The sequence below is a fragment of the Heptranchias perlo genome, chromosome 18, assembly GCF_035084215.1.
Source record: "Heptranchias perlo isolate sHepPer1 chromosome 18, sHepPer1.hap1, whole genome shotgun sequence".
In the NCBI taxonomy this organism is placed as follows: Eukaryota; Metazoa; Chordata; class Chondrichthyes; order Hexanchiformes; family Hexanchidae; genus Heptranchias; species Heptranchias perlo.
The window spans coordinates 401,558-421,935 of NC_090342.1; the positions used below are offsets into that span (position 1 = coordinate 401,558).

The following is a 20,378-nucleotide window of genomic DNA, read 5'->3' on the forward strand; positions in this document are numbered from 1 at the left end:
CCCTCTATCACTCCAGTCCCCATGGACCCTGCCCCTCTATCACTCCAGTCCCCATGGGCCCTGCTCGTCCATCACTACAGTCCCCATGGACCCTGCTCATCCATCACTACAGTCCCCATGGACCCTGCCCCTCTATCACTCCAGTCCCCATGGACCCTGCTCGTCCATCACTACAGTCCCCATGGACCCTGCTCGTCCATCACTACAGTCCCCATGGACCCTGCTCGTCCATCACTCCAATCCCCATGGGCCTTGCTCGTCCATCACTACAGTCTCAATGGACCAACATTGGATTCCTGCCCCCAAAGTCTGGTGTTCACCTTCAAGTCCCTCCGTTGTCTCTCTCCATTCTTTGATTATCCCTCAAATGCTCTCCCCTGCCCGAGCTCTCCATTCCTCTCACCATTCCACTGTAGAGTACCTTGGGTTGTTTTGTACATTAAAGGCACTATTATAAATGTAAATTGTTGTCATTAACATTCAACGCAACTCAAGGATAAAATATGGAATCTGTAAAGTTTTAGATCGTTGAGTGATGAGAGATCAGTTTATATTTCTTTAGTGTAGAGCCAAGCCTAGCTAGTATGCTGCTGATTGGCTACTACCGCAGGCCACGACTGGAGGTCGTCAGGCTGAGCTAAGGTCACTGGAGGAAGTGAGAAGCTCCTGACAGAAGTCTGCTGATCTTTTATTGAAGATTTCTGAAGGAAACATTTAAAACATTTTTTTTTCCACCTGCACTTTCTTTTGACAGCTTCTCAGAGGTTGGGAGCATCAAACGATTTTCAGACCCCCCCATGCCCCCACTATCTAACGTCAGGGTACTCAGACAGAGGCACGGGACGCCCTATGGGCACCTATTCTAGATGGCACCTGAGGGCCAGGGTCACGGTAGATGTTTGGCTCCTAATGCTGCACAGAAGGGTCATGGGAGTGAGGTGGCCCGCGTCCCATGGAGCTGCTGATTCCTGGATCTCTGGCAGATGCTCCTGGGCCATCCGGTCTCACTTCCCGTGTTCCACTGACATGGTGCTCTGAGGAGACGGGATGGAGACCTGGCATGCACTGCTGTCCTAAGGGACGGCAGGATCATAAAGCCGTAGTCCTCATCATCCTCTCCACCACCTTCATCCTCCTCCTGTGTCTATCTCTGCTGTGGTGGATCTGCAGGAATGGAGTATCATCCTTTTGGGATTAAAGAAAGAAGAAACTTTTTTTTATATTCGTTCATGGGATGTGGGCGTCGCTGGCGAGGCCGGCATTTATTGCCCATCCCTAATTGCCCTTGAGAAGGTGGTGGTGAGCCGCCTTCTTGAACCGCTGCAGTCCGTGTGGTGAAGGGTCTCCCACAGTGCTGTTAGGAAGGGAGTTCCAGGATTTTGACCCAGCGACGATGAAGGAACGGCGATATATTTCCAAGTCGGGATGGTGTGTGACTTGGAGGGGAACGTGCAGGTGGTGTTGTTCCCATGTGCCTGCTGCTCTTGTCCTTCTAGGTGGTAGAGGTCGCGGGTTTGTGATGTGCTGTCGAAGAAGCCTTGGCGAGTTGCTGCAGTGCATCCTGTGGATGGTGCACACTGCAGCCACAATGCGCCGGTGGTGAAGGGAGTGAATGTTTAGGGTGGTGGATGGGGTGGCAATCAAGCGGGCTGCTTTGTCCTGGATGGTGTCGAGCTTCTTAAGTGTTGCTGGAGCTGCACTCATCCAGGCAAGTGGAGAGTATTCCATCACACTCCTGACTTGTGCCTTGTAGATGGTGGAAAGGCTTTGGGGAGTCAGGAGGTGAGTCACTCGCCGCAGAATACCCAGCCTCTGACCTGCTCTTGTAGCCACAGTATTTATATAGTTGGTCCAGTTAAGTTTCTGGTCAATGGTGACTCCCAGGATGTTGATGGTGGGGGATTCGGTGATGGTAATGCCGTTGAATGTCAAGGGGAGGTGGTTAGACCCTCTCTTGTTGTAGATGGTCATTGCCTGGCACTTGTCTGGCACGAATGTTACTTGCCACTTATCAGCCCAAGCCTGGATGTTGTCCAGGTCTTGCTGCATGCGGGCTTGGACTGAAGGGTTGCGAATGGAACTGAACACTGTGCAATCATCAGCGACCATCCCCATTTCTGACCTTATGATGGAGGGTAGGTTATTGATGAAGCAGCTGAAGATGGTTGGGCCTAGGACACTGACCTGAGGAACTCCTGCAGCAATGTCCTGGGGCCTCCAACAACCACTACCATCTTCCTTTGTGCTAGGTATGACTCCAGCCACTGGAGAGTTTTCCCCCTGATTCCCATTGACTTCAATTTTACTAGGGCTCCTTGGTGCCACACTCGGTCAAATGCTCCTTGATGTCAAGGGCAGTCACTTTCACCTCACCTCTGGAATTCAGCTCTTTTGTCCATGTTTGGACCAAGGCTGTAATGAGGTCTGGAGCCGAGTGGTCCTGGCGGAACCCAAACTGAGCATCGGTGAGCAGGTTATTGGTGAGTAAGTGCCACTTGATAGCACTGTCGACGACACTTTCCATCACTTTGCTGATGATTGAGAGTAGACGGGGGTTGGGGGTGGGGGGTGGGGGGAGGGAGTTGGGAGTCAGTGTCAGTCCTGGGGCGGAGGGAGTTGGGAGTCAGTGTCAGTCCTGGGGGGGAGGGAGTTGGGAGTCAGTGTCAGTCCTGGGGGGGACGGAGTTGGGAGTCAGTGTCAGTCCTGGTGGGGAGGGAGTTGGGAGTCAGTGTCAGTCCTGGGGGGGGAGGGAGTTGGGAGTCAGTGTCAGTCCTGGGGGGGAGGGAGTTGGGAGTCAGTGTCAGTCCTGGAGGCGGAGGGAGTTGGGTGTCAGTGTCAGTCCTGGGGCGGAGGGAGTTGGGAGTCAGTGTCAGTCCTGGTGGGGGAGGGAGTTGGGAGTCAGTGTCAGTCCGGTGGGGGGAGGTAGTTGGGAATCAGTGTCAGTCCTGGGGGGGGAGGGAGTTGGGAGTCAGTGTCAGTCCTGGGGCGGAGGGAGTAGGGAGTCAGTATCAGTCCTGGGGCGGAGGGAGTTGGGAGTCAGTGTCAGTCCTGGGGGGGGAGGGAGTTGGGAGTCAGTGTCAGTCCTGGGGGCGGAGGGAGTTGGGAGTCAGTGTCAGTCCTGGGGGGGGGGAGGGAGTTGGAAGTCAGTGTCAGTCCTGGGGCGGAGGGAGTTGGGAGTCAGTGTCAGTCCTGGGGCGGAGGGAGTTGGGAGTCAGTGTCAGTCCTGGGGCGGAGGGAGTTGGGAGTCAGTGTCAGTCTTGGCGGGGGGGGGGGGGTGGTGGGGAGAAGAGTTGCCACTCAGGGCCTATGCCCCTCCCTCCAGGTTTGGATTATGGGTGTCTTAGTGGCCCCACAATCAGGTATCTGCACCTCCTGCCTTCAGGAGGACTCAGAGATCTGAACGGGCTAAGCTGTGAGTTCTTTCTGTCTTGGTGCCAGGACCTTCTGCCTTCTGGGCACAGATGGCACTTGAATATTCCTAGCTGTGGCTAAATGTAATAAAAATATTGGGAAGACACGCAGTGAAGTAATTTCAGACAGAGATGAAGCAACCAAGCAGTGTTTCTGCCTTGCCTTCTTGTCCCCAGTGTTCTGCTGAATAGTTTGATTAGAACGATACACTGAACATTGCTGCTGGTTCGGCTGCTTGGTTCGGTTTTACACCAATCTTGCACCAATGGATATGCAATTAAGCATTCTCAGGAAAATTCTGTGCTTCTCCCCCGAGAGGCCGGCAGCATGTGTACCACTTTTTTTTCAGGGTGTAATAGCAGTGTAAATCACATTGAGGAATTTCTGGGCCAATGAGTAAAAACTAATTAGAAGGGAGGAAACAGGGAGTCAGAGTTAAGGACAGTTTTTCAGATTCGGTGGAAGTGGGTAGTGGTGTCACACAGGGTTCTGTTCACTGATCAATGATGGGATATAGGGCTCGAGAGAGTGGTGTCCAAGTTTGCAGGTGACACTAAAATAGGAGGCACAGTAAATAATTCTGAGCATCAGGGGAAGCTGCGAGGGGGTATTGATAAGCTGGGGCAATGGGAAGAAAGTGGTGGATGGAATTCAATGTCAGTGTGAGGTAGTACATTTTGGGGAAAAAAGTAAGTACACTTTTAGAGAAGGCTGGGTGATGTGGAGGAGTCAGGAATTTGTGGATTCAGGCTATACAGGGTACGGTAGCATAGTGGTTATGTTACTGGACTATTAATCCAGAATCATGAGTTCAAAGCCTGCCACGGCAGCTGGGGAATTTAAATTTAATTAAAAATTCAATTAATTAAATTTTTTTAAAAGTCTGGAATTAAAATACTAGTATCAGTAATGGTGGCCATGAAACTACCGGATTATCATAAAAACCCATCTGGTTCACTAATGCCCTTTAGGGAAGGAAGCCTGCCGTCCTTACCCGGTCTGGCCTCTATGTGACTCCAGACCCAAAGCAATGTGGTTGTTTCTTAATTGCCCTCTGAAATGGTCAAGCAAGACACTCAGTTGTAAAATCTCGCTACGAAAGGTCACAATAAGAATAAAACCGGACGGACCACTAGGCACCGGACCACTAGGCACCAGACATGACAAAGGCAAACCAAGCCCAGTCGACCCTGCAAGGTCCTCCTCACGAACATCTGGGGACTTGTGCCAAAATTGGGAGAGCTGTCCCACAGACTAGTCAAGCAACAGCCTGACATAGCCATACTCACAGAATCATATCTTTCAGCCAACGTCCCAGACTCTTCCATCACCATCCCTGGGTATGTCCTGTCCCACCGGCAGGACAGACCCACCAGAGGTGGCGGTACAGTGATATACAGTCAGGAGGGAGTGGCCCTGGGAGTCCTCAACATTAACTCTGGACCCCATGAAATCTCATGGCATCAGGTCAAACATGGGCAAGGAAACCTCCTGCTGATTACCACCTGCCGTCCTCCCTCAGCTGATGAATCAGTCCTCCTCCATGTTGAGCACCACTTGGAGGAAGCACTGAGGGTAGCAAGGGCACAAAATGTTCTCTGGGTGGGAGACTTCAATGTAGATCACAAAGGGTGGCTCGGTAACACCACTACTGGCCGAGTTCTGAAGGACATAGCTGCCAGACTGGACCTGTGGCAGGTGGTGAGCGAACCAACACAAGGGAAAAACTTACTTGACCTCGTCCTCACCAATCTACCTGTCGCAAATGCATCTGTCCGTGACAGTATTGGTAGGAGTGACCACCGCACAGTCCTCTTGGAGATGAAGTCCCGTCTTCGCACTGAGGACATCATCCCACGTGTTGTGTGGCACTATCACCGTGCTAAATGGGATAGATTCAGAACAGATCTAGCAGCACAAAACATGGCATCCATGAGGCACTGTGGGCCATCAGCAGCAGCAGAATTGTATTCCACCACAATCTGTAACCTCGTGGCCTGGCATATTCCTCACTCAACCATTACCAACAAACCAGGTTCAATGAGGAGTGAAGAAGAGCATGCCAGGAGCAGCACCAGGCGTACCTAAAAATGAGGTGCCAACCTGGTGAAGCTACAACTCAGGACTACATGCATGCTAAACAGAGGAAGCAACATGCCATAGACACAGCTAAGCGATTCCACAACCAACGAATCAGATCAAAGCTCTGCAGTCCTGCCACATCCAGTCGTGAATGGTGGTGGACAATTAAACAACTAACGGGAGGAGGAGGCTCTGTAAACATCCCCATCCTCAATGATGGCAGAGTCCAGTACGTGAGTGCAAAAGAAAAGGCTGAAGCGTTTGCAACCATCTTCAGCCAGAAGTGCCGAGTGGATGATCCATCTCGGCCTCCTCCCGATATCCCCACCATCACAGAAGCCAGTCTTCAGCCAATTCGATTCACTCCACGTGATATCAAGAAACGGCTGAGTGCACTGGATACAGCAAAGGCTATGGGCCCCGACAACATCCCAGCTGTAGTGCTGAAGACTTGTGCTCCAGAACTAGCTGCACATCTAGCCAAGCTGTTCAAGTGCAGCTACAACACTGGCATCTACCCGACAATGTGGAAAATTGCCCAGGTATGTCCTGTCCACAAAAAGCAGGACAAATCCAATCCGGCCAATTACCGCCCCATCAGTCTACTCTCAATTATCAGCAAAGTGATGGAAGGTGTCGTCGACAGTGCTATCAAGCGGCACTTACTCACCAATAACCTGCTCACCAATGCTCAGTTTGGGTTCCGCCAGGACCACTCGGCTCCAGACCTCATTACAGCCTTGGTCCAAACATGGACAAAAGAGCTGAATTCCAGAGGTGTGGTGAGAGTGACTGCCCTTGACATCAAGGCAGCATTTGACAGAGTGTGGCACCAAGGAGCCCTAGTAAAATTGAAGTCAATGGGAATCAGGGGCAAAACTCTCCAGTGGCTGGAGTCATACCTCGCACAAAGGAAGATGGTAGTGGTTGTTGGAGGCCAATCATCTCAGCCCCAGGACATTGCTGCAGGAGTTCCTCAGGGCAGTGTCCTAGACCCAACCATCCTCAGCTGCTTCATCAATGATCTTCCCTCTATCATAAGGTCGGAAATGGGGATGTTCGCTGATGATTGCACAGTGTTCAGTTCCATTCGCAACCCCTCAAATAATGAACCAGTCCGAGCCCGCATGCAGCAAGACCTGGACAACATCCAGGCTTGGGCTGATAAGTGGCAAGTAACATTCGTGCCAGACAAGTGCCAGGCAATGACCATCTCCAACAAGAGAGAGTCTAACCACCTCCCCCTTGACATTCAACGGCATTACCATCGCCGAATCCCCCACCATCAACATCCTGGGGGTCACCATTGACCAGAAACTTAACTGGACCAGCCATATAAATACTGTGGCTGCAAGAGCAGGTCAGAAGCTGGGTATTCTGCAACGAGTGATTCACCTCCTGACTCCCCAAAGCCTTTCCACCATCTACAAGGCACAAGTCAGGAGTGTGATGGAATACTCTCCACTTGCCTGGATGAGTGCAGCTCCAACAACACTCAAGAAGCTCGACACCATCCAGGACACAGCTGCCCGCTTGATTGGCACCCCATCCATCACCCTAAACATTCACTCCCTTCACCACCAGCGCACCGTGGCTGCAGTGTGTACCATCCACAGGATGCACTGCAGCAACTCGCCAAGGCTTCTTCGACAGCACCTCCCAAACCCGCGACCTCTACCACCTAGAAGGACAAGAGCAGCAGGCACATGGGAACAACACCACCTGCACGTTCCCCTCCAAGTCACACCATCCCGACTTGGAAATATATCGCCGTTCCTTCATCGTCGCTGGATCAAAATCCTGGAACTCCCTTCCTAACAGCACTGTGGGAGAACCTTCACCACACGGACTGCAGCGGTTCAAGGCGGCGGCTCACCACCACCTTCTCAAGGGCAATTAGGGATGGGCAATAAATGCTGGCCTCGCCAGCGATGCCCACATCCCATGAACGAATAATAAAAAAAAAGGCCTGAAACTGCAGGTGATTGCCTTTCTGGCACAGCTTGCGGGCCCCCAGGAGCAGGAGTGCTTCCCCGAGGCCCAACAAGCCTACCTGCAGCGACCCTCACAATGATCGCGACCCCTCTCCCAATGATCGTGAAACCCCCCCAACTATCGTAACCTCCCCCAACGATCGCAAACCCCCCCTTTGATGACTTACACCCTGGTTCTGACGCCCAATCACCCCCCCCAACGACTCCCGATTCCCCCCGTGACTGGCCCACTATGACCCCCATGCCCATCCATGCCTCAGTGCCCCCATGCCCTCTGGTACCCCCATGCCCCCAGTGGCCAAATGCCCACCCATGCCCCCTGCCCCTAATGGCCCCATGCCCACCAGTGGTCCCATGTTCACCCATGCCGCTGCCTGCCCCCATGCCCCCCTCCCCCCAATCTATAAAATTTAGGACTTACCTTTTCTCCTCTGCTCCCGTCCGACTGATGCCAGCTTGTCAATCTGGCCGGCCTGTCGGACGGCAAATCGACAAAAAAAAACATCCTTACGTCAAAATTATAAGGACATCAGGGAAACCTGTACTTCCGGGTTTCCTGTCCACGATTGGACCCCACCTCCCCCTTCCTGGCTCCAGGTCAAAACCCTGGCCCTGATATCCATCAGCGTAAAAATGGCGGCAGGAGCGTGTGTGGCAATTTGGGGTCGGGTTCTAGGGATTTCATGTTTTAAACCCCCACTCCACCGACCCTCTCCTGCCAGTCACTGGGAGGTTAATATCGAGGCCAATGGCTTTGGTCTTATCAGTGTTTAGCTGGATGTCGGAGAAGTAGTGTGACAGCACAGAGGCCATGGTGGGGTTGAGGGAGGTGGTGGTGAGGTATAGCTGGTTGACGTGGTAGGGCCAGAAACCTGAACAGAGAGGTTCAAAGATGAAGGCAACATGTGCGAGAACTTTGGAGAGGAAAGGGCGATGGACTGGAGCGCTAGTTTGCAAGGACAGCGGGGTCGAGGGTGGGTTTTTTGAGGGGGGGGAGGGGGGGGAGTAATTCTTGAACCTGCGCTATCCTGGAAAGTTCTGGCATTGATGATAGTCTCAGACTCGTAAACCTGTTTGGGGTTTTGTATCAAACTCTTTTTTTGTTTTATTATCACATCAAAGCGGCAGCAAACCAGCAGAAAATGTGGTCACCTTGGCACCTGACAAACAGTGATTTTATCCCTTTGATTTTCAAAGTCAGACTTTATGTCAAAAGGCCGAGTACAACTCAGGGCAGGAATATGGAGATCTGCTGATGGGGATCTTAGCTGGAATTCGGTCCAGCTCCGTATTTATTACATTCTGATTCAGTGCTGTAAAAGGAAGATAAACGATTTGAGCACCTATGTGGCAGGGGGATTGGATGACAGTTTCTGAAAAGGACAGAGAACTTTAAATTAGATTCACATCATGAATCCCATCAGGTCAAATGGAGTCAATGCAGCCACTGGAAATCCTTTTTGACAGGCCAAAGCAAGAATTTAAATATTTTTACAATTTTCTGTACTGTAGGAAGAGCGCCATCACACACAGGGTAAAAGCAAAGGAGGAGGTGGCAGACTTGTCCAAACTAACCCACGCTCCCAGCTAGACTGCACTCCTCCAAACTCTGACTCATTCTCCCTCTACCTTTAATCTGAGTTCCCAATGTGCTCCCCTCTTCCCCTGGCCCTTGCTCCTCCGCTGCCAACCCCTGCCCCTCCACCTCTCACCTGTGTTCCCTTTAAAACACAGCCCGTTCTAGGAGTACAGGTCAGTGCACCTAACCATATAACAATGTATGAGGAACATTAAGGCCCCACCTCACTCTTTAATTGTTTTTCTTTTATTCCTCTCGTGACTCTTTGCTTTCTTTCCACAGCTTTTATTCTACAACAATCCTGTAACTGCTAACGGAGCTCTGATTACTTGTGCTCTAGTTTAGCAAGGGTGCTTTGAGCAGCGCTGCAAAGTGAACATCGCTGCACAATTCATCTCAAAATCCATTTCCCACACTCCTGACTCAATGATTTACTGCAAAGGATTCCTCAAAACTTAAACAAAAAAGCCCATTTTGTTTTAAACAGATAATTTACAGAAAAATCATTAAATATATAACACAAAATTACAGTTTACCTGAATGTTGTGTGGATTCTAGATTCCAAAGCCCTTTGATTAAAGTAAAATATAATAGTTGGTGACAATTACCTGTAGAAAATCCGGTTTTCTTGTGACACTTTGTAAATTCAATGTTAAAATATGTGACCAAAGCATGAATGTATTCATTCCGCTGAACTTGAAGACAGAATGCAGAAATAAATGACAGGTCTTCAGACTTCACATTGTAGATATCCACCTCCTGGATGGACAAACGTTCCAATTACTTCTCAAAATACTTCACCAACATCACTCACATTCCTTCAAAAATTGAAACCAAGCACTTTATTGACATTTAGGCCCCCAATTACTGGGGGGGCGTGTTCAGGACGGGGTCGGGGAGTGGGGGAGCGGGGAGGGAAACCCCCACTGGTAGCTCAGCATGAGTTCGGGCCTTATTTCAATATTCCAGCACTATCTCCCTCCTGAAACCGGCAGCACTGATGTCAGGGCTGACGGACGAGAGTAGGAATCGGGAGTGGGAAACGGGGTGGGCATGGGAATCGAGGCATGGGAAACGGGAGTGGGAGTGGGAAATGGGAGTGGGAAATGGGAGCGGGAATCAGGAGTGGAAACATTCCTCAGAATAAGGCTGGACACTGGTACACAGATGGAAAGGCAACTCTTAAAAGATACGCAGGACCCTAATTTGAATAAATTAACTGAGCTTTAAATGTTCCAGCGTGCGCTCCTGTTGTCAGCGTATCTACCTTATCCAATATGGCAGGGAGCGGACTTTCAGCCAGAAATGTGCGTGAGCCTCCTGCCCGCCATATTGGGAGCTTATTAGGCCGGCCAGTGCCCGAAAAACAGGCACTGAATTTCTAGGCCCATGGGTCTTCACTCTTCTATTTTCTCTCTGCTGTTGGGAGTTGATTTTTTTTATATAAGACCAGGAAATCTTCACCAAGTTTGTTCTTCTATTTCCTACCTAGATGTCAAGAGGGAAGAATCCAGCAACTGTAAGGTAATATAGGTTCAAAATCAAATAGATTGCATTAAAATCATTCATTGTCATAACCCAACTGATTATTACAAAAGAGGCTCACCACACCTTGATGAGACAAGCATTGGTCACAACTTGTTTAGGGTCCACAATGTCTACTAGAGGTTCCTTTATGGCAACATTTCTGATACACGTCATGTCAAAACCATAAACGTTTTCCCACCCTAAACAAAATGAGACGTAGAAAATCAATGTAAATTGCACACATTATTACAAAGTAAAGGGAGAAAACACCAACGTACGATGTATTGCGGTGTTATTGCCGGACGGTGTTATAAGAGCATAAGAAATAGGAGCAGGAGTAGGCCATCCGGCCCCTCGAGCCTGCTCCGCCATTCAACAAGATCATGGCTGATCTCCTACCTCAACGCCATTTGCCTGCACCATCCCCATATTCCTTGATCCCTTTAATATCTAGAAATGTGAGGGAGCACGGAGTAGCAGCTATCGATGGAGTCTGGTTTCGACAGAGTCTATAATTGGGAATTTGGTGAGTGAGGGGATTCGGTGCAGTAAGGGGTGAGCTGCATTTGATTAGAGAGCGGAGAGGGGCGTGCCGAGAGCGGGGGAGGGGCGTGCCGAGAGCGGGGGAGGGGCGGGCCGAGGGCGGCGGGGGAGGGGCGGGCCGAGGGCGGCGGGGGAGGGGCGGGCCGAGGGCGGCGGGGGAGGGGCGGGCCGAGGGCGGCGGGGGAGGGGCGGGCCGAGGGCGGCGGGGGAGGGGCGGGCCGAGGGCGGCGGAGGAGGGGCGGGCCGAGGGTGGCGGGGGGGGGGGGGGGCGGGCCGAGGGCGGCGGGGGGGGGGGGGGCGGGCCGAGGGCGGCGGGGGGGGGGGGGGGGGGGCGGGCCGAGGGCGGCGGGGGAGGGGCGGGCCGAGGGCGGCGGGGGAGGGGCGGGCCGAGGGGGGGGGGCGGGCCGAGGGGGGGGGGCCGAGGGCAGCGGGGGGGGGGCGGGCCGGGGGCGGGCCGAGGGCGGCGGGGGAGGGGCGGGCCGAGGGCGGGTCACAGCAACAACAAAACCAAACTGCAGTGTGACACCACAGGTAAGGCAGGTCGGTGGTTGGTGGTGAGAATCTCTTCTGTTTTCTTCTTTCTTCGGACTGTGGGCTCAGTAACTTATAGCATAAAACTAAATTTAAAAAAAAAACTAAACTTAATTTAATAAATTAAACAAGGCCAGTACTTGGTTCAACCTAAAAATAATCTGATTGGCATTGTAGTAATCAATTAAATAAATAAAATAGTAATGACAGGGCAGGAGATGTGTTGCAGCTGCAATATGTGGGAGCTACTGGACAGTTTTGTCCAGGGCGACCACATCTGCGGGAAGTGTCTGCAGCTCGAGGAACTTTGGCTCCGAGTTGAGGGGCTGGAGTCCGAGCTGCAGACATTGTGAAGCATCAGGGAGGGAGAAAGTTACCTGGACACTTTGATTCAGGAGGCAGTCACACCCCTTAGACTAAATACTGTAGAATTGGCATGTGGTCAGGGACAGGAGGGTGTGACTGCGAGTGAGGCAGGTACGGGGATCCAGGAGGGAGCATTGCAGGAGCCTCAGCCTCTGCACTTGTCCAATAGATACGAGGTTCTTGCAGCCCTTGTGGACGAGTGCAGAGACTGCAGGGAGGATGAGCAAACTGGCCACGGCACCGTGGTTCAGGGGGCCATTCAAGTGGGGAGAGTAAAAAGGAATGTGGTTGTAGTCGGCGACAGTATAGTTAGAGGGATAGACACTGTTCTCTGCAGCCAAGAGCGAGAGTCCCGAAGGCTGTGCTGCCTACCCCGTGCCAGGGTTAAGGACATCTCCTCAGGGCTGGAGAGAAACTTGGAGTGAGAGGGGGAGCATCCAGTTGTCGTGTTCCATGTAGGTACCAACGACATAGGTAGAATAAGAAAGAGGTTCTGCTGAGGGAGTTTGAGCAGCTTGGGACTAAATTAAAAAGCAGAACCACAAAGGTGATAATCTCCGGATTATTACCTGAGCCACGAGCAAATTGGCACAGGGTAAATCAGATCAGAGAGATGAATGTGTGGCTCAAAGATTGGTGTGGGAGAAGTGGGTTTCGATTCATGGGGCACTGGCACCAGTACTGGGGAAAGAGGGAGCTGTTCCGTTGGGACGGGCTTCACCTGAACCATGCTGGGACCAGTGTTCTGGCAAACCGAATAACTAGGGCAGTAGAAAAGACTTTAAACTAAATAGAGGGTGGAAGGACTCAGGTGGGGCGAAGTTTAGATTGATAAAGAGAAAAGACAAGGAAATGGTACAGGAAAGTGATGGGAGTAATGATAAACACAGTGTGTCAGGAAGGGACAGAGTGTACAAACATAAGAGTGCACCAGCAAATGGGGCCGGGGTAGGAAAGAATGATAAAAAGACAAAATTAAAGGTTCTTTATCTGAATGCGCGCAGCATTCGTAATAAGATAGATGAATTGACGGCACAAATAGAAACAAATGAGTATGATCTCGTGGCCATTACAGAGACGTGGTTGCAAGGTGACCAAAGTTGGGAGCTAAATATTCAGGGTTATTTAACATTTCGGAAGGTTAGGAAAAAAGGTAAAGGTGGTGGGGGAGCTCTGTTAATAAAGGATGAAATTGGTATAATAGTGAGAAATGATCTTGGCTCAGAAGATCAAGATGTCAAATCAATTTGGGTGGAGGTAAGAAATAGCAAGGGAAAGAAATCACTGGTGGGAGTAGTATATAGGCCCCCTAACAGTAGCTACACTGTCGGGCAAAATATTAATCAGGAAATAAGGGGGGCTTGTAAAAAAGGTAATGCAATAATCATAGGCGATTTTAACTTTCACATAGATTGGACAAATCAAATTGGCAAAAATAGCCCTGAGGAGGAGTTCATAGAGTGTATTAGGGACTGTTTCTTAGACCAATATGTCAGGGAACCAACCAGGGAACAGGCCATTTTGGATCTGGTAATGAGTAATGAAACAGGATTAATTAATGATCTCAAAGTAAAGGATCCCTTGGGAAACAGTGATCATAACATGATAGAATTTCACAAGCAGTTTGAGAGCGAGGATCTTGTGTCTGAAACTACTGTATTAAACTTAAATAAGGGCAATTATAAAGGAATGAGGGCGGAATTGGCTAAAGTGGACTGGGTAAACAGATTAGATGGTATGATGGTGGATAAGCAGTGCTAAACATTTAAGAAGATATTTTATGACTCTCAACAAAAATATATCCGTTAGGAGGAAAGACTCCACAAAAAGGGTGAACCAACCATGGCTAACTAAGGAAGTCAAGGATGGTATCAGGTTAAAAGAAAAAGCATACAACATGGCAAAGATTACTGGTAAGCCCGAAGATTGGGAAAACTTTAAAAACCAGCAAAGGATGATTAAAAGAATAATAAAGAGGAGAAAATAAATTATGAGAGTAAACTAGCAAGAAATATAAAAACTGACAGTAAAAGCTTCTACAAGTATATAAAAAGGAAGTGGGTAGCTAAAGTAAACATTGGTCTCTTAGAGGATGAGACTGGGGAAATAACAATGGAAAACAAGGAAATGGCAGAGGAATTGAACAGATATTTTGTATCTGTCTTCACAGTAGAAGACACTAATAATATACCAATAATAGTAGAAAATCAAGGGGCAAAGGGGAGGGAGGAACTAAAAACAATCACTAGAGAAAAAGTACTAGGTAAACTAATGGGTCTAAAGGCTGATGGTTTGCATCCGAGGGTCTTAAAGGACGTGGCTACAGAGATAGTGGATGCATTGGTTGTAATTTTCCAGAATTCACTAGATTCTGGAAAGGTCCCAGAGGATTGGAAAACCGCAAACGTAACACCCCTATTCAAGAAGGGAGTGAGACAGAAAGCAGGTTACTATAGACCAGTTAGTCTAATATCTGTCATTGGGAAAATGGTAGAATCCATTATTAAGGAAGTAGTAGCAGGACATTTGGAGACTCATAATACAATCAAGGAGAGTCAACATGGTTTTATGAAGGGGAAATCATGTCTGACAAATTTTTTTAGAGTTCTTTGAGGAAGTAACGGGCAGGGTGGATAAAGGGGAAACAATGGATGCAGTATATTTGGATTTCCAAAAGGCATTCGATAAGGTGCCACATAAAAGATTACTGCACAAGATAAGAGCTCATGGTGTTGGGGGTAATATACTGGCATGGATAGAGGATTGGCTAACTAACAGAAAACAAAGAGTCGGGATAAAAGGGTCATTTTCAAAATGGCAGTCTGTAACTAGTGGGGTGCCGCAGGGCTCAGTGCTGGGGCCTCAACTATTTACAATATATATCAATGACTTGGATGAAGGAACAGAGTGTCTTGTGGTCAAATTTGCTGATGATACAAAGATAGGTGGAAAAGCAAGTTGTGATGAGGACACAAAGTGTCTGCAAAGGGATATTGACAGGTTAAGCGAATGGGCAAAAATTTAGCAGATGGAATATAATGTGGGAAAATGTGAAGTCATCCACTTTGGGAGGAAAATTAAAAAAACAAAATATTATTTGAATGGAGAAATACTACAAAATGCTGCGGTACAGGGGGATCTGGATGTCCTCGTACATGAAACACAAAAGGTCACATACAGGTGCAGCAGGTAATCCGGAAGGCAAATGGAATATTGGCCTTTATTTCTAGGGGGAATGGAGTATAAAAGCAGGGAAGTCATGCTACAACTGTACAGGGTGTTGGTGAGACCGCACCTGGTGCCCTTATTTAAGGAAGGACATTCTTGCATTGGAGGCAGTTCAGAGAAGGTTCACTAGGTTGATTCCGGGTATGGAAGGGTTGTCTTATGAGGAAAGATTGAACAGGTTGGGTCTCTACTCATTGGAGTTTAGAAGAATGAGAGGAGATCTTATTGAAACATACAAGATTCTGAGGGGACTCGATAGGGTAGATGCTGAGAGGATGTTACCCCTCATGGGGGAATCTAAAACTAGGGGGCATATTCTCAGAATAAGGGGTCGCCCGTTTAAGACGGAAATGAGGAGGAATTTCTTCTCCCAGAAGGTCGTGAATCTTTGGAATTCTTTACCCCAAAAAGCTGTGGAGGCCGAGTCATTGAATACATTCAAGGCTGAGTTAGACAAATTTTTGATCAGCAAGGGAGTCAAAGGATATGGGGAAAAGGCGGGAAAGTGGAGTTGAGGTAAAAATCAGATCAGCCATGATTTCATTAAATGGCGGAGCAGGCTCGTTGGGCCGAATGGCCTACTCCTGCTCCTATCTCTTATGGTCTTATGGTAAATCTATTGATCTCTGTTTTGAATGTACTCAATGACTGAACCTCCACAGCCCTCCTGGTGAGAGAATTCCAAAGATTCACTACTGTCTGAGTGAAGAAATTTCTCCTCATCTAAGTACTAAATGGGCTACCCCTTATTCTGAGACTGTGACCCCTGGTTCTAGACTCCCCAGCCAGGGGAAACATTCTCCCTGCATCTACCCTGTCGAGCCATGTAAGAATTTTGTATGTTTCAATGAGATCACCTCTCAATCTTCTAAACTCTAGAGAATACAGGCCTAGTCTACTCAATCTCTCCTCATACGACAATCCCGCCATCCCAGGTATCAGTCTGGTGAACCTTCGTTGCACTCCCTCTATGGCAAGTATATCCTTTCTTAGATAATGAGACCAAAATTGTACACAATACTCCAGGTGCGGTCTCACCAAGGCCCTATATAATTGCTGTAAGACATCTTTACTCCTGTACTCAAATCCTCTTGCAATAAAGGCCAACATACCATCTGCCTTCCTAATTGCTTGCTGCACCTGCATGTTAGCTTTCAGTGACTCATGTACAAGGGCACCTAGGTCCCTTTGAACATCAACATTTCCCAATCTCTCACCATTTAAAAAATACTCTGCATTTCTGTTTTTCTTACCAAAGTGGATAACTTCACATTTTTCCACATTATATTCCATCTGCCATGTTCTTGCCCACTCACTTAGCCTGTCTATATCTCCTTGAAGCCTCTGCATCCTCCTCACAACTCACATTCCCACCTAGTTTTGTGTCATCAGCAAACTTGGAAATATTACATTTGGTCCCCTCATCCAAATCATTGATATAGATTGTGAATAGCTGGGGCCCAAGCACCGATCCCTGCGGTACCCCACTAGTCTCAGTCTGCCAACCTGAAAAAGACCCGTTTATTCCTACTCTCTGTTTTCTGTCCGTTAACCAATTCTCAATCCATGCCAGTATATTACCCCCAATTCCATGTGCTCTAACTTTGTTCACCAATCTCCTGTAGGACCTTATCAAAAGCCTTCTGAAAATCCAAATATAGTATATCCACTAGTTCTCCCTTATCTATTCTACTAGTTACATCCTCAAAGAACTCCAATAGGTTTGTCAAACATGATTTCCCTTTCATGAATCCATGTTGACTCTGCCAAGTCCTATTATTATTTTCTAAGTGTCCTGTTATCACAACCTTTATAATAGATTCTAGAATTTTCCCTAATACTGATGTTAGGCTAACCGGTCTGTAGTTCCCTGATTTCTCTCTCCCTCCTTTCTTAAATAGTGGGGTTACATTTGCCACCCTCCAATCTGCAGGAAGCATTCCAGAATCTATAGAATTTTGGAAGATGACAATCAATGCATCCACTATCTCTATAGACACTTCTTTCAAAATCCTGGGATGTAGATCATCAGGTCCTTGGGATTTATCGACTTTTAGTCCCATTAATTTCTCTAGTAATATTTTTTTAAATGCTAATTTCTTTCAGTTCCTCATTCTCGCCAGACCCTTGGTTCTCTAGTATTTCTGGGAGGTTTTTTGTGTCTTCTTCTGTGAAGACAGGCACAAAGTATTTGTTTAATTTCTCTGCCATTTCCTTATTCCCCATTATAAATTCTCCCGTCTCTGTCTGTAAGGGACCCACATTTGCCTTCGCCAGTCTTTTCCTTTTTACATACCTATAGAAGCTTTTACAGTCCATTTTTATGTTTCTCGCTAGTTTACTCTCATATTCTATTTTCCCTCTTTATCAATTTCTTGGTCCTCCTTTGCTGAATTCTAAAATGCTCCCAATCCTCAGGTTTACTGCTTTTTCTGGCAACTTTATTTGTCTCTTTCTTTGATTTAATACTATCTTTAATTTCTCTTGTTAGCCACAGTTGGACCACTTTTCCTGTTAGGTTTTTGTGCCTTAAAGGAATATATATTTGTTGCAAATTATGTATTAATTCTTTAAATGCCAGCCATTGCCTGTCTACCATCACACCTTTTAATGTAGTTCCCCAAATCAACCACAGCCAACTTGTGCCTCGTACTTTCGTAGTTTCCTTTGTTTAGATTTAAGACCCAAGTTTCAGATTGAACTACATCACTTTCAAACTTAATGAAGAATTCTATCATATTATGGTCACTCTTCCCTAAGGGCTCCTTTACAACAAGATTATTAATTAACCCTTTCTCATTGCACAAACTAGGTCTAAAATAGCATGTTCCTTAGTTGGTTCCTCAACATACTGATCTAGAAAACCATCTCGTACACATTCCAGGTATGTGTCCTCCACAGTATTAGTGCTAATTTGGTTTGCACAATCTATGTGTAGATTAAAGTCCCCCATGATTCCTGTATTACCCTTGTTGCATGCTCTTCTAATTTCCTGCTTTATACCGTGCCCTACATTACCACTACTGTTTGGTGGCCTATAAACAACTCCCACCAATGTTTTCTGCCCCTTGCTATTTCTTAGCTCCACCCAAACTGATTCTACATCTTGATCTTCTGAGCCAAGATCCTTTCTCACTATTGTACTGATCTCATCCTTTAATAACAGCCCAACCCCACCTCCTTTTCCTTTTTGCCTGTCCTTCCTAAATGTGCTTGAATATTCATTTCCAAGCCTTGGTCACCCTGCACCCAAGTCTCCATAATGGCAATTGGATCACACCCATTTACTTCTATTTGTGCCGTCAATTCATCTACCTTGTTGCGAATGCTGCGTGCATTCAGATAAAGCGCCTTTAATTTTGCCTTTTTAACATTTTTTCCTATTTTGACCTTATTTGCTGCTGACCTTTGTTTCCGCTGCCTTCCAATTTCACTTACTACTTTTGTGCTTCCCACTTCCAGCTTTTTACTGTCCCTTCTAAATCTCCTCTCACGTTCCCATCATTGCTGAATGGTGTTATTGCCGGACGGTGTTATTGCTCTCACTGCTGTTTGTGCGACCTTGCTGTGTGCAAATTGGCTGCCAGATTTCCCTACATTAGAATTGTAACTACACTTCAAAAGTACTTCACTGGCTGTGAAGCACTTTACGATGTCCCGAGGAGTGAAAGGCGCTGCGAGAATGCAAGTTCTTTCTTTCTTCTTTCATAGGATGGCAGGTTCCTGGTTCAATCCTTTCTCATTCCAGAGTTCCCAAAGTCAGCTGTGTTACTGGGAAAGGTGCCAAGCAGAGGCCAGGTGGGAAGGAGAGTGATTCCCAGTGGGCCACTCTCCTCACTTCCCAGGGCCAGGTGTCTCCGCATAGGTGGGAAGGAGAGTGATTCCCAGTGGGCCAGCTCAGAATATTAGCCAGTGCTGAAACCATATTGACTATGGGAGGCCCAGGTTCATGCCCTCAAAACTACAGTAAATTATATAATGAAAGACAGAAAGCTGTGAATGTGCAACATTCAGACATGATCTTACAGTGTATTTTGAAGTCCTTGTACTGCCGATCTTCGATGGCTACAATGTACAGTGTGGCTCGATCTGGGAACATCAGCCCTCCAGGTTTCTGTTGGTGAATTTTGGGGAAATGGGTCTCGTAATCTATTCACCTGATAAAGATATCACATTTTGAACTGCACATACAAACCAGAATCAGACCCACACCCTTCACAGCATTTACTGTTCTCTGCCCAACTGTCACATACGAACATACGAATTAAGAGCAGGAGTAGGCCATTCGGCCCCTCGAGCCTACTCTGCCATTTGATAAGATCATGGCTGATCTGATTGTGACCTCAACCCTACTTTCCCATCTACGTACTATAACCTTTGACTCCCTTGTTAATCAGGAATCTATCTAACTCAGCCTTAAAAATAAATATTCAGTGACCCTGCCTCCACCGCTCTCTGGGGAAGGGAGTTCCACAGACTCACGACCATCAGAAAAAAATTCTCCTCATCTGCATCTTAAATGAGAGACCCCTTATTTTTAAACTGTGGCCCCTAGTTCTAGTCTCTCCCACAAGGGGAAACATTCTCTCAGCATCTACCCCTTCAAGTCCCCTCAGGATCTAATATGTTTCAATAAGATCACCTCTCATTCTTCTAAACTCCAGTGTATACAGGCCCAACTTGTCCAACCTTTCCTCATAAGAAAACCCCTCATCCCAGGTCACATCAGCTTTTATTTCCTAATAGATCCTGCAGTCCATAGCAATGACAACTGATAATACTCCCAGTCTGAATTACTCAACAGAGGAGCTTTTAATATAGTAAGAGAATTGGAGCTTGTTCACTCAGAAACTCAGTAATCCTATTCAGGGAATTTAAGATGTAGTGCACCTACCAGCCACTTATCCCGGGCGAAGATAACAGTATTAAGCATCGATTCATAGAAGAGGCTGTACCCCATCCATTCACTGATTATGATGTCCACTTTATCCACAGGCAGTTCAACTTCCTCTACTTTGCCGTTAAATATTGTGATTACTGTGAAACAGTCCATACAAATCTCTGACTAATTGTAAAAGGCGTCAATAGATAGATTTAGCCATAATATACAATGCATT

At 47.7% G+C, this 20,378-nt stretch overlaps 1 protein-coding gene across 5 annotated transcripts in view; it reads right to left on the reverse strand.

The window, feature by feature from the left end:
* LOC137334481 (protein arginine N-methyltransferase 8-like) overlaps positions 1 to 20,378 on the reverse strand; it is a 161,963-nt gene that overhangs the window by 20,595 nt on the left and 120,990 nt on the right. For all 5 annotated transcript variants that reach the window (XM_067999170.1, XM_067999172.1, XM_067999173.1 and 2 more), the window contains exons 5-8: positions 20,156 to 20,298; positions 19,288 to 19,375; positions 10,678 to 10,793; positions 9,675 to 9,825 (exon numbers count right to left, since the gene is read on the reverse strand). In XM_067999170.1, coding sequence (XP_067855271.1) covers positions 9,675 to 9,825; positions 10,678 to 10,793; positions 19,288 to 19,375; positions 20,156 to 20,298 — 498 coding nt within the window. The remainder of the gene's footprint in view (positions 1 to 9,674; positions 9,826 to 10,677; positions 10,794 to 19,287; positions 19,376 to 20,155; positions 20,299 to 20,378) is intronic.